At 51.9% G+C, this 13,204-nt stretch overlaps 4 protein-coding genes across 4 annotated transcripts; all 4 read right to left on the reverse strand.

The window, feature by feature from the left end:
- Positions 1-5,111: 5,111 nt before the first annotated feature.
- MAA_02231 (phytanoyl-CoA dioxygenase) lies at positions 5,112-5,990 on the reverse strand (the record flags this gene model as incomplete). The annotated part of the gene is made up of 1 exon (XM_007820229.2): positions 5,112-5,990. The coding sequence occupies one exon, from the start codon at positions 5,988-5,990 to the stop codon at positions 5,112-5,114; it is 879 nt and encodes a 292-aa protein (XP_007818420.2).
- A 927-nt stretch (positions 5,991-6,917) lies between these two features.
- On the reverse strand, positions 6,918-7,736 carry MAA_10705 (nucleotide binding protein; the record flags this gene model as incomplete). The annotated part of the gene is made up of 1 exon (XM_011412423.1): positions 6,918-7,736. One exon carries the CDS (start codon positions 7,734-7,736, stop codon positions 6,918-6,920), a length of 819 nt encoding a protein of 272 aa, XP_011410725.1.
- A 1,163-nt stretch (positions 7,737-8,899) lies between these two features.
- Positions 8,900-9,988, reverse strand: MAA_02230 (RNA helicase HEL117-like protein; the record flags this gene model as incomplete). The annotated part of the gene is made up of 1 exon (XM_007820228.1): positions 8,900-9,988. One exon carries the CDS (start codon positions 9,986-9,988, stop codon positions 8,900-8,902), a length of 1,089 nt encoding a protein of 362 aa, XP_007818419.1.
- A 1,018-nt stretch (positions 9,989-11,006) lies between these two features.
- Positions 11,007-12,530, reverse strand: MAA_02229 (copper-sensing transcription factor; the record flags this gene model as incomplete). Its single annotated transcript, XM_007820227.1, has 1 exon — positions 11,007-12,530. One exon carries the CDS (start codon positions 12,528-12,530, stop codon positions 11,007-11,009), a length of 1,524 nt encoding a protein of 507 aa, XP_007818418.1.
- Positions 12,531-13,204: the final 674 nt, after the last annotated feature.

Below are 13,204 nucleotides of genomic sequence, written 5' to 3' on the forward strand. Positions count from 1 at the left end.
GTGCGGGATAGGGTACAAGACAAGTCAAGTTGGTGAAAGGTGAATACAAGGTAGTGATAATGCATATATATGTGGGTATATAGAATGGGTGTACGTAACAGAGAAAGCTAGAGCAGGAACTTGTGGAGTAGGAGTTGGAACAGCTCACGTATACTACTACAAGACACCGCTTGTGCTCTTGTGTGCTTGGTTGTTTGGTGTTGGCGCAGGTGCCGGTGAGGGGGGAAGAGGTATCAACTACTGGTGCATGTCTGACGGGCGTGACCATGACGCTCGAGGTGTGCAGGTGGCTCATGACTTACCGTCGTCCAAACGTTTTCCCACAGCGGTCCCAGGTGCAACCAAATGGCTTCTCTTTCGTATGAGTTCTTTCGTGCCGTTGAACGTGTTCAACTCGTCTGTCATGGTTCATCCCGTTGACGTTAGCATAACTTTCTCTGGAGAAGTATGGAGACGAATTGATTACAGACCTAAATTTTTTGCTACAGTATTTGCACGGTAACGTTTTGGGCTTCTGGCCACGGTTTTCTGCTGGTTCATCCAAGGCAAGGCCAGCTCCCTGCACATGAGGAATACCCTCGAGACTGTGGTGTATAGGGAGCATAACGCCTAGGAAATACACGAGTATGACCAATGCCTTTGACTTTGCATTACTCCCTCCGCAAAGGAGGGTGAATATTACACACTCGGAATTTTTGGAGATGTTGGAGGAAAGAAAGGAGCCTCTGTGGGGTGCCACTGAAGCACAGGACTCAGGAGCCTTGCCAAGTACGTAGTGGACTCGCGTTGTCGGAATGTAAAGATACTCTGGGTTGTTTCCGCCTTCCCCGTCGTGATTCCTCGTGATTCCTCGTGATATTCTGTGCTGATGATGATAGGTGAGGAGATCCTTTCCTGAAGCCGAGGGTAGGGAGGGTGTGAAGAGCAACTCGCTAGGTTGCGGAAGGCAATAGCCAATTCATTGGATGACGAGAAGGGCTGGGGAACCAAGCAGGGATTATGACACGAAAAGGCGGAGAGGGAGCTCTAGCCTAGTCAAGACTGTTTGACTCAGCTGAATGGTCGCGTTCTGAAGAAAAAGGACTCGTACAGCTTGGAAATAGATCTGTCAGGATGGGGAAGAATTTGGAGAGAGTGGAGGGGGGACAGCGCGGTCCTGCGTCAGGGCGATGAACAAAGCGGTTACGGAGATGGCACTGCCGACATTCGATGCCAAACAGGTTCGCAAAATCAGAGTATTGGCCAAGGGCCCAGTTGATCGATCAGCATGGGGAAATCAGGGAACACTTCAGGAATTTCCGGAGGCCGAGACGGCAGGAAATGCCTGTCCTTGACTTAGTTTGATGTTGGAGCAAAGCCACCAAAAAATGCGGTGCAAATACCCATGCTCGTGCCCTTGCCCATGCGACCATGCGTATGCCTACACTCAAATGCCAAATGCCATGTGCCAGCCTGGGGGTGGCAAAGCTTGCTTCCAGATTGGGTATAAAGAACCATCCACGACATGAGGCAAGCGAGACGATGTTCTCGGAAGGTCGTAGGAAACGCGTTTCAACTGTCGCTGTTTCTTGGATGCGGAGAGCCGGGGCCTAGGCATCTTTGCTGCAGGCTGCAGCCGCCTTGTCTCCAAACACGAACAATATCCAAGCTTCATGTGGGGGCACAATCGGGTATTCCCCCCATGGGGCTAAACCTGGGGTCAACTCCGCATTGGAGAAGGTGGGTAGGGTTGTTGGACCTATTAAGCCACGGCGTGCGTTCTGGGACCAGGACAGCGATGCAGGCATGCCTCACTTGGCAACTCGCAACGATGCCATCCACTTGTGCTGACCGCACTGACGGAGCACATCATAGCCGCAGCCAAACGGGTCTCGGGAGACAATGGCACACCGGTGACCGACCTCTGCAGAACTGCTCCAATACCGGCGAGCCGGTCACAGAGCCGGGCTTGCATAGCCCGCTCGTCTTTGCATCCTCCATTAGCGCCGTCGGAAAGCTAAATGTGCGTCCGTACTGATGATTCCCCATGTAGTGGCGCTAGTGTTGCGTGGTGCTCTGGATGGAGGCTCTCGGGAGCCTTCCAAAAACCGACAATGATTTAGCGCATAGGAACAATGGAGAAAAGCTGGGCGTTGATGAGGAACCATGTTCTATTACTGAGGCTCTCTGGTGCCCCGGCCTTGCGACGAAACCGCTACTATTCCAATTTCCGACACCCCGACTCTACTGAGGTGTGTCGATCGCAGTACTACTTTGCCAGGTTAGCCTTTTCTGCAAGGTTTTATTATTAGATGGCCTGTGGAAGGGCTGGTGCAACGCTCCCCTCCTCTGAAAACGAGCTATAGCGACGGGGTAGACAACCATTGTAAGCCCGTTGATAAGGGGCGAATTGAGACTGGCGGTTCGGGCTCACAATGCAGGAGGTCGTGTGCTGTCCTCGCCCACTGCGCTGTTCTTCTTTCCTCTAAAGACATCTCTAACGGCGCCCTAAAGGCAGTTGATGTTGATCAAGTCTTGGCCCTGGTCACAAACACATGACGCCGCTCTGATATTACTGTGTCATCGCGGCTACTGTAGATAGAGCAGGGGGGGCTTATGTCGGTCGGGCCGTTAATGTTCAAACAGTTAGCTGTGCCAAGATGTGATATTGTAAACAGTTAGCTGGTACATTCTGAATCTGCGGGCATATTCTGCAACATTACTCACAGTCTCACACACTGCAGATTGCGTCGACCTCGTTGTCATAGCGTGGGGGGCCAGCTGCCCAAACCTGGCCTCTGAGCTGGCTGAACCAAGATTCTCTTCTGAGTGGCAACCATGAAGGTTCATTCGGTTCCAATCACGTCATCCCACAGCCTCATGTTTGGAGCATGTCGCAGTTTAGATCATTTCCAACGTCAGCCGGGTGTCCTCGACGCTCGTTTGGTTTTTGTCGCAGCTGTTGTAAGAAGGAAACGCGGGGTTTCTGCGGCTAGGCATTGGCGGCAGACCAGCATGCGCGTGGCCGTCGTTGTAAGTTCAACTTGTAACGCTCCGACGATTTCAATTTGCTGCGTGTCCCAATAGTCTCAAAGCGGACGCTGTCAGATGGGAATCAACAGGCTTAGCGGGCGTGCAGGCCCCGTAGCCCCCAGCTAGCACCTCGCAGCTGCAACAACCAGCCGACACGAGGAGCCTCAGATCCGACGTGGGTATTTCTCACATCGGTCGGTCATGAGGCGTCATCTCAGAATCGATCATTTTCAGCGCCGTATAGTAAAGGATTCGACATGGTTTACGTTTACGAACTTCCCAAGACGAGACAGGAAAACACATGGTGTGGTATCGGTCGAGTCATGTGAAGCTGGCAATCGCTCCTTCCCCCATAGTGTTGTAAACCTGCATGTTGTGTCAGTTTGACTCTACCTAGCTTCGCGCGCCGAGGGGTTTCTTGGTGACACTTGCCACATACATCATCCATCACAAGACAGCTTATCAGAATTTACTTCAATTTATTGGACTTTGAACCTGCCTATAACAATTGAAAGCCTTTCTTGTCATAGCTACCTCTAGGTAGGTAGGTAGTAGTATGCTCCGACTACAATCAGAGGCCACGCACCAAGGTACCTACCGACCTGGTTTTTAAGAATCCGTTAAAAGCCACGATACACTCCTGCTCTAGAATCTTACCTACAATCATACAGCTAGCAAATTCAAGTTGATTTCAAATGACCGTGCCTCAGACTGCCACGTCCGCAAGTCCATATGTCCACAGAATACAATTGTATACCTTCCCAATGCGAGAGGGGAGATACAATATGCGATGCATGGCTCGAGACCAGCATGGTCCCCATGCATGGGAAACAGCGCAGAGAAGACGAAATGCGACCCCAAAGCCAACACACGACCCCTCGCATAGCATTCTGGCTAAACAAGCTAATAATAACTACCATGCGGCGCAAGAGCCAATTCCCCCCTGACGACTAAAACCTGGTACACGAGTGTACAGGAGGAACAGAAACGTTGGCGTGCTTGCAACCAAGACTTCTTCGAATCTATTCTCGATATGGATGAACTGGCTAGGCCGGGCAACTTTTTCGAATCCAATATGATATTAATATTTTTACCAACGTGCTTTTCGTTGGTGAGCTAATGAACGTCTCGCGTAGAGTAAGTTTTACCGCCAGGTGCATAGTTTGCCGTCCCCGACGCCCAGGATTTCAAGGTCCTCTTCCGTCAGTCCATCTAGATGCGGTTTTCATACGTATTTGCCTAACCCACGCTGCGCATGTCTCATGATTATTTAGCGTCCGATAAACATGGCCTGTCACCATCAACAAAACCTGGCCTTTTCAAAGCGTAGGTGCTAGAAGGTGAAAACCAATATACATACGTCATTGATGAACATTCCCCCGTCCATTACCCAATATTAAAGATTGAATTGTTTCGGTCATTAGTCAAGTGAAATTACAAGCATGATACGAGTATCGTGCAAGCCCATTACCCAATATACACCAAAGCTTACGGTACTGTGGGAATGTTGCACAAAAATGCGCACCTATCAGGTCGGTACATTTCGGTAAGTATGTGTTCTATTTTGGCAAAAATGGGTGGTGGCCCTTTTGCAATCAATCTCGCCATGACCGACTTAAACCGCTAGCTCTCACACCAGTACCAATATCACGTTAAAGAGAGATGCTGCCATGGCACGGATACCGATCAGGGGAAAGGACATTATTCTGTCGAATTAAAACACATATTGTTGGACTATGCTATAAAATGTAAGCATACACAAGCCCAGTCATCCAATGCTACTCCTTAGGTATCCTCTGTTTGTCCCGCGAGAGCCTAGTAGCCACGCAAGGTTACGGCTGTACGGCTGGCAACATGGACTACTCGAAACGCTTGAAGCTCTTGGTGTACAATAAATATATGAACCATGTAGCCGGAAACTAAGAATTATGACACCCCCGTATGTGAGGGTTCTAAATACAGATAGATCCCTTTCCTATCTAAACCATCGTGTATACTTGTTCCAAGTAACCTCCCTCCCCCCCTTTTTTTTTCTCCCAAAGAAAAGTATTTTCCTAGCTTATTTCCACAGAATTTGAACTCATGGTCGAATCCATCGCTCATCCCTGTAGAGAATATCCGACGTCACCACTCTCGCTACCCAATTTAACCAGTCTGGCACGCATTTCCTCTGCCCTCTGCCTCTCACCATCGCTCAGCTTGGAAAAGTCAACCTTATCGACATAGCTACCAATGCCATGCTGTAAGACGTTACGGGCACGGAGCTTACTACCACCAGAGTGGCCGACAGAGCCGTGTAAAGTGACACGGTCCTTTTTCGAGTCATAGACGCCACGGTGGAGGATATTGTTGTTGTAGAAGGCGATGTCTCCGGGACCCAGTTTCACAACTAGCTGCTCTGGTAGAACTTTCTCAAAAGGATCAGCACTACGCTCGGTCTCGGTTCGAGGGCGCTTGTGAGATCCGGGGATCAAGACGAGAGACTCGTCCTCCCAAAGAGCAAAATTGTACTGCGCGTGAAACGCAGGACGGCCGAGACGTTCCATCTCTTCCTCGGCTGAAGCCTCGGCGGGGATATCGTCACGATGCCACCGAAGCTCAAAGTCGCCGTCTGGTCGGACGAGCATGTTGAAGAGCTCCATCACAAGCTCGTCATCGTCGCACTGGAGAAGTTCACGGACGATGCTCAAGATTTCTTCAGAGAAGTACTGACGGGTGAAGATCTCGTGGCCGGGCAGGTCGGGGTTCATGAGATGCTGGACACCCCAGATGCCCTTCTCTGGTGAAAAGGTCCACGGCGGGAACTGCTTGCCAACGGTCCGAATGTGTGGCCATTGGCCAGACCTTCCAAGCTTCTCGACCCTTAGACTGGCTTCACGGAGTTCTTCGAGCTTCTGGCCGGCGACAATGCCTCGAACAACAACAAATCCATCTCTCTCCAGGTCAGCCAGACGGCCGGTTGACTTTTGGGCGGGCATAATGACCAGACAGACTGGATGGCCTGTTTTTTTAATTGTTAATAATGATACAATGTGGGGTTATCTCCAAGAGTGTAGGAAATGGATACGGAGTAGATATTGCGGGGTTGAGAAGGGGGAGAAAAGTCTTGGGTTTCCACAAGTTCCGTCTTGGGAGTGGGAGAGGAGCAACTAATATACACGGGGAAGAAGAAACGGAAGACGGGGATCATATTCGTATACCATATCTCCAGGCGACGACGGCTCGACCCAGAATTCCGTCCATGCCACGACCCGACGGGAGCCACACTAGTTGGGGATTTGCCGTCTCGACAATTGACGGTGCCTTTTTCACACAAGATGGTCTGTTCAACGGCTGCTACATTTGTCTATTTCTCCACAGTCAGAGAAACCACAGTGCTAGAACCTCGCGGGAGTGACGACAACTGCCAAAAAGGGTGTCGAGCACGGCCTAAAGGAGCTTTGTTTCACCGTGTCCAACAAGCCTATTTGCTGCCACGAATTGGCCAGGCCGTCATACGGTTCAGCCGCCGTATAGTTATCATCATCTCCACACTGTGACTTTCGGCGTAACGTATCATTCAAGCCAAAGGCTAACAAAACATCTCCACACTCTTACTTACGTATTTGACCCTTTGTACGTCTAGGGCGGCATACGCTCGGGTGGCTTTGCGACTAACGTACGGAGTAGATTGATGAAGCACGATATACAGTACCATGTCATGGAGATGGCCAGGTGATGATGATGTAGTCTTCAGTCAAACATTGTAGTGCTTTTCAAAGGATTATTGACTTTTCTCTTTGTTGCTCTTCATATTTTTACTATCCAGTATTTGTTCGCAGTTAATCTGGGGCCCTAAACTCGCGAGCGTCTACAGAGTCATGTATCAGCCACATGGCCACCAAAACAAGAACCTTTCTACACGATCAACTATTACAATCCTCAACCGGCCACCGCACTATGAACCCCTTGACAGTCTTTTGCACATCCAAGTCCCCCGGATCTCCTTCAAAGAGGGGCTTCTCCAACTTCCTCTCGGAGACCTGCTCCACCTCGAGACCCGCGTTCCGAGCAACGTCGAAAAAGCCCATGTCCAGATCTTGCTTCCACGGGCGGTACGACGTGAAGAAGACGTAGGCGGCGCTATCCGGCGACGCGCGCATAGTCTCCTTGATGGTCTTGACGAGAGCCCCGTGCTCCGAGTGTCGGAACAGCAGATCCGCAAGGACCAAGACGTCAAACCCGCGTTGCATCCCGTCGCCACCATCGCCCTCTTGACAAGCAGGCGCAAGTCTAGCAAGAAGGGGCTCCGGGTCGGCGCCCCAAACAAACCCAGCGGCGTCGATTGTCCGCGCAACATGTCCCTCGGGCTCAACCGTCGCGTTGCACTCGTCAATGTTCTTTTGCATGTTGGCGACCAGGTCGGGGTCTGGAAAATCCGTCATGACCACCTTCCTGGCTCCCAGGATGCCCGCGACCAGCGACGGCAAACCGGCCCCGGCGCCCAGCTCGAGGACGGATTTGCCCTCGACCCTCGAAGGGTCCTGCTCGAAGTAATCCGATATGAACTTGGCCCCATTCCACAGATGGTGCGCCTCTGTGGGACTGTGCCCGACCAGATGCAGCGTCACTTGCTTTCCATTTTGCATGCCAAAGATTTGTTTCGTAGGCGGTGGTGAGGGCGGATAGTAGTCCTCGGGCTCATCCATCAGAAACCCCGTGCCGTAGGCCTCGTCTCCCTCCATGGCCGCTCACGTCAGACGACGAGCCTGGGCTCCGGTTTGTAATAGTATGTCGAAAGCCGGTTCACAATCTCGATGAAAACGGGACCAATCCTGGCACGTTGCCGATTCTTTGCCCAACGTGACACAGCAGAGCCTGGGGGAAAAGTCCCGAATGTACGGAGTACATACAGCAGCACTTCCTCTGTATGTATGTATGTGCGTCTGGATTCTCTCAGACTAGGGTCCTGCACTGTAGATCACACCGGCCGGTTGTTGGTGCACGAAACAAGCCTCATTAACCCGCCAACCTGGGCTGCCGAAAGCCACAAAACTTGGAATGAAACCTTGGGTCCTGTCCGAAACTGGTTACCGACGGGACTCTAAGAAAAGAAGAAGAAGAAAAATCAACGGGCTGTCTGTTTGTCGTGCCACAAGTTATTCCGTTTGTGTCAAGACTCGAGAGACATTTGCACAACTCCATACTCGCAGGGTGGAAAGATTTTGGTCCCAAGAGAGTGGAGACGACGGCCAACCATGTCCCTCTAAACCACCAGTTTCTAACTGGCAAGTCCGCAATGGAACCTTTGGCTGCGGCGTGGCTTTTATCCTTTATCAGATGAGAACCATTTGGGAGGCCGTGATTGGGGCGGATAGAGAAACGCAGCAGACTAGATCTTGTTACTACTTAGTTACTACATACGGTCTGCTCAACCTAAAAGGGGAGCATTTTAGGCGCCTCACTCTGTTAAATGTCACAGTACATGTGCAGCTTGTCAAATGGAACATTGCACTGGTTCGCCAATATCCTGGAAACGGCGAACGCCAAGGTTGCATTTTGACTCGGTTCGTCCTGGGAGAAGTCGCACCGACGTTGCTGACGAACGGCCGACGAAGCGGCATGATCGGCCCGCAACAGCTTTGCCGGCAAACCACCCACACCAGACGTCAAAGCCAAGACGAACGTACCGATGCCTTGATAAGTAGTTTCACGCCTTCAGTGACAGGGAAGAATAAGAGATCAACCAAAGGCTAGATCCAGATGATGGCAGGCAGGTACAAACCCGCTCATTGGAGACCAAGACCAACAGTCATTCATGCACACACAGCTCATGCAGTCTTGAAGCTTCAACAAACAAAACGGCCCGTCTGCACAACACAAATACAGTCCAACACCATGAACCGTTTTATCCAAATCTCTGCTTCGCCAGCTCCCGCAGCATACTGACCGTGCCCTCCTCTCTCTCCTGCCACGCCCTCCTCCTCTCCTCCATCTCCTCTCTCTTGGCCCTCTCAAACTCCTCCCTCTGCACCTGTCTTTCCGACTTGCGCTTATGCTCCTTCTCCTTGATCCTCTTATACTCCTCCAGCTCGTCCCCCCCGCCCATAAGCTCCCTGTCATCGCCGGCCTCCAGCCCGGGGCTCTTATCCCTAAACTGCCTCATCTTGTCATTCACCTCCTTCTTCTTCTCCAGTTTCCGCTCGCGCGTGCCCGGTTCCGCGCGGGGTACCAACTCCTCCAGGCGCTCCTTTTGAACCGCCCTGTCCGCCTTCCGAGCTCGTCGTAGTTCTTCGCGGTCCGCCGCCCTCTGCTCCTCCGCAAGCTCATCTCGCAGCGACAGGTCCTGAAACGTCGGCGCCCTCGCGCCCACCACCTGGTGCCGGGGATCTGACGACGGCAGCACCGGGCCGTAGTCTTGGTCGTCGTCGCTGTTCCCAGCCCGAGGTGTCGCTTCTTCTCGCCCCGTAGGAATCTTCTGTGACCGCTCGTCTCTCCTCTCCTCCCCGCTTACATCCCCCTCCGGTCTTGCATAGTTGGCCGTGCATTTCACAAACATGTCCGGATCGTACCATCCCTCCGCCAGCTCGTTCCTGTTCCATTTCCCGACAAAACTCTTCCATCTCCCCTTGGCCTCTCGCTCGTCCATGTCCTCCAGATACTTCTGCTTCTGCAGATCCAGATAGTACGCAAAAAGCGGCTCAAAAGCACGGTAATCCGACTTGGACAGCATTCGTGCTGAAAACGGCAAGTCTACAGGGCCGGAGACGGCTTCCGATGTGTGGCGAGGCCGATTATGCTCTCGGCGGTGATGGTGGTGCCTGTGTGACCGGTGTGTTCGATGCGGCTCTCTGTCTGGCGATGCACTGCGGCGCTCGGATCTCCTGGTTGGCGACGGCGACATCGCTCGGGATGGCTTATCATCATTTGATGGGTTTCCATGGCGATCGTCGCGGCGGCGATACTCACGATCTGGATGGGTGCGGTGCGTGGACATGGCTGCTAGGGAGCTGTTCGCCGGTCCGCTAGATATTCCTGTATCTCTGGGTGCTGGGTTTTTATTTTATATAATTCCGTTTATATTGATGTGTTCCTATGCGGTCCAGCCTCCTCGCGTGGAATTTTGAGCAAGTCGTAAGTCGTCGGTGTCAGGTGATGAGAGTGAACGTTGAAAACTGTCTGACGTGAAGCTCTGATGAATATGGCAATTGTCCCACTTTTTTTCCCGGTACACCTAGTAGCTAGATAAGTCCTTGGTCACGCCAATTGTTCAACCATTTGAATAAGCCACCTCAAATTTTGGCCAGATTCGATCAATTGATGTTTGAGCTTGATACTCCTGTCCTTTATAAGTTTTCAGTAGGTTTGGCACACTGGTGAGCCGTTCTGAGAACACGGCAGCACCCAAGCTATTCGCACTAGAAATCGAAGTCAACGAGGAAATTGAAGCAGCAGTGTTTCTTTCCGACAACTACGCCCCCAAGTATTTCCTACAGCCTTCTACATTATCCACATATTTTCCCTCAATGTGAGGCTGCTAATAAATGTACTCTGGAACTGTACCAAGCAGGTGGGTCTGCTAGAATATCAGATGATCGTCTTCACGATATCAAGCTTGTAGAAGTAGCCCGGATATTTGTGTAAAAGCACAATCGTCTACAAACACAGACGGGGCACACATTTCGTACCTGCATATTAGGGCCATAAAAGACTTCAGGAATGTTTTGAGTTGAGCAGAGCTTCTCTTCTTTCATTTTCGTCTCACGCCATGGCATGTTTAACCAGTCCGCCTCTTTCTATAGCCCACCATGGTCTGGGGTTCTCGGGTATCTACAACAAAATCGGACAGCCCTCATATATGTCCAGTCTCCTAATCTCTTCCTCATAATTTTAAGTACACCGTCCTTCCTATAAGCTTTCAAAGTGCTGACATTGGTCAATAGCGTCTCGCATTTATCGTATCGCTGCCATAGTTGGCTATGTATAAACATTTATAAGTCATCGTTTTCGTTAGTTTATGTTGCAGTATCGTCGGTGCTTGGCGCCGGATCGGTGTTATTATGAATCGTGCACCCAATACACTGGCAGTCATCACCACAGAGACAGCTTGACGTCTCTCCAGCGCATGTATCGCCAAAGGGGTAGCTGACGAAGAAAAAGTCGCTAGCAGACAAAGCCTGTTCCTCGCTCAGGCCGGAAGCCGCATCGGATGGTGTTTGGGGGGCCGCAGGTGACCATGTTCCATCGCCATTTGTCTTGATCGGGGTGGTAGTCCCGTTGCAACTTGTCTTGGTCGATTCCTCCGTCTCTCCATTCGCGCCGTTAACACCGTTAGTCTGGCCATTCAGGTGAGATCCGTTGCTGTTTGTATGGGCATGTGATTTTTGTGCCTCCTCCATCATGGAAGACCAAGCAGAGCGTACATAATTTTGCGTTGCGTCGTTGTAAGGGTGGGCTGCACATCCAATACACTGGCAGGCATCGCCGCAGGTGCATTGATGTGACGTCCAAGATGATCCATTCGGTGTAGGCGGGGGCTGTTGCATTGGCATAGGTCCTGTCATGCCAAATGCCTGGGCCCCTCCGTGCTGGAAAGCCATGGCGGCCATAAGCTGCCTCCATTGCTCGGGTTGAAGCGGTTGCAAATAAGATCCATAATGCGGGGGGTAGTTGAATATATTGGGCTGGGCATAAAAGGGATACATCCCATTTGCCATAGCCATGGGGTGTTGAAAGGGTGGAATTAAAATCCCGTTTGGTGGGAAAGGTACGCCAGGCGGAGGCATGATGCCTACTGGCTTTTTTTCTTGACCAGATGAGGATGGTGTGGACGAACAACAGCTCTTTGCTTCAGGTTCACGACCGCCATTAGCATTGACGCTCGGCGCAGGCACTGAAGAGGCATCATCCCTATGGCTTTTGACACCATTGCTCCCTCCACAGCAGCTTTTCAACGTCTCTGATTCTGGCTTAACAGAACCATTTACCGAAGATCCATTCTGACCTATAGGGGTCACTCTCATGGGACCGTGCGGCATCATAGGAGCACCCATCGCGTATGGAAACATGGGGAACATGCCGGCCTCTGTCCCAAAGGAACCTTCACTTGGCGTCATATCCATGGAGCCGTAAAGTGACGCCTCAGACATGGGCGTCGAAGAACCGTTTGGAGTGCTCATTTGCGGCTGGTTCACCCCACTGTAAGGCGGCAAGACGTTAAGTTGGCTGGCGTCCATCCTCTGAAGTCCTGCGATATCGATGGACTGTTTCCTACTCGGCCCTGCCTTTGCGCCCTGCTTTTGGACTCGAAAGCCAGCGCTTCCGAATTTGGAGGGGCTAGGAGGTGTCGTCGCACTGCTGCTGCTGCTCGGTGCGTCCTTCTCCGGCTTGCTCTCAACTACTGCGGCTGGATCTGACGTTCCGCATCGACATTTCTGTTTCCTGGGGATGGCGGCGGTGACGGCGGCACACGAGCAAGGTCGCGATGAAGGGTGCGGACAAGAGCTTAACGGGCGGCCAGGTTTCCGTACTGGAACCATAAGCCGTTCATTAGCATGCGTGCACTTGGTTGAGCGGTGGCCACGAATGCAAGGCTCGCTACATTATATGGCGTTAGCTACTATGGTGTGGGCAACGGGGACAGTTGCGCAATATCGGCAAGGCATCACCGACGCGGCGGCTTTGAAAGATCCAGTAGCATACGTACCAGGCCATCTTCTGCCCATTTATGAGAGGCATTTCAAAGTCGTTTAGTTGAGGAAGTCGTCCGGAAGTTTTAACTCTGTAAAGATCGCGACAAGGGAGCCAGGGCGGCCGGCAGTTAGCCGGCGTCCGGAAACTTTACACGTCGAGCCGACAGAGTTCGGATGCGGCATAGAGGTAGTCGGCAGCTTGCCCAAGAATGCGGTGATACACTGCGTTGGCCGTCGTCGTCGTCGTCGCCGTCGTCGTCGTCGTGAGTAATTCCGGCTCTCGAAATTGCCTCGAATAGCCCGACAGCTAATAAAATGCGCTCGGCAGAGACTCCCGGTCCGGGGTGCGCAAGAGATGAGGGAAGTTGCGGACCGACGTCAGGATGCAGAAACGATAACCAGCCGTCTCCCTAGATCATATGCGAGACACGGGGTCCCGGGGAAGGATAGTAGAGTGGTGTTCAAAGAAGCAATCGACGCCTCGTGGCTTCGCGGAGTCAAATCCGAGAGTGGGCGGCAGT

Source organism: Metarhizium robertsii, assembly GCF_000187425.2.
Source record: "Metarhizium robertsii ARSEF 23 chromosome Unknown MAA_Scf_1, whole genome shotgun sequence".
Taxonomy (NCBI): Eukaryota; Fungi; Ascomycota; class Sordariomycetes; order Hypocreales; family Clavicipitaceae; genus Metarhizium; species Metarhizium robertsii.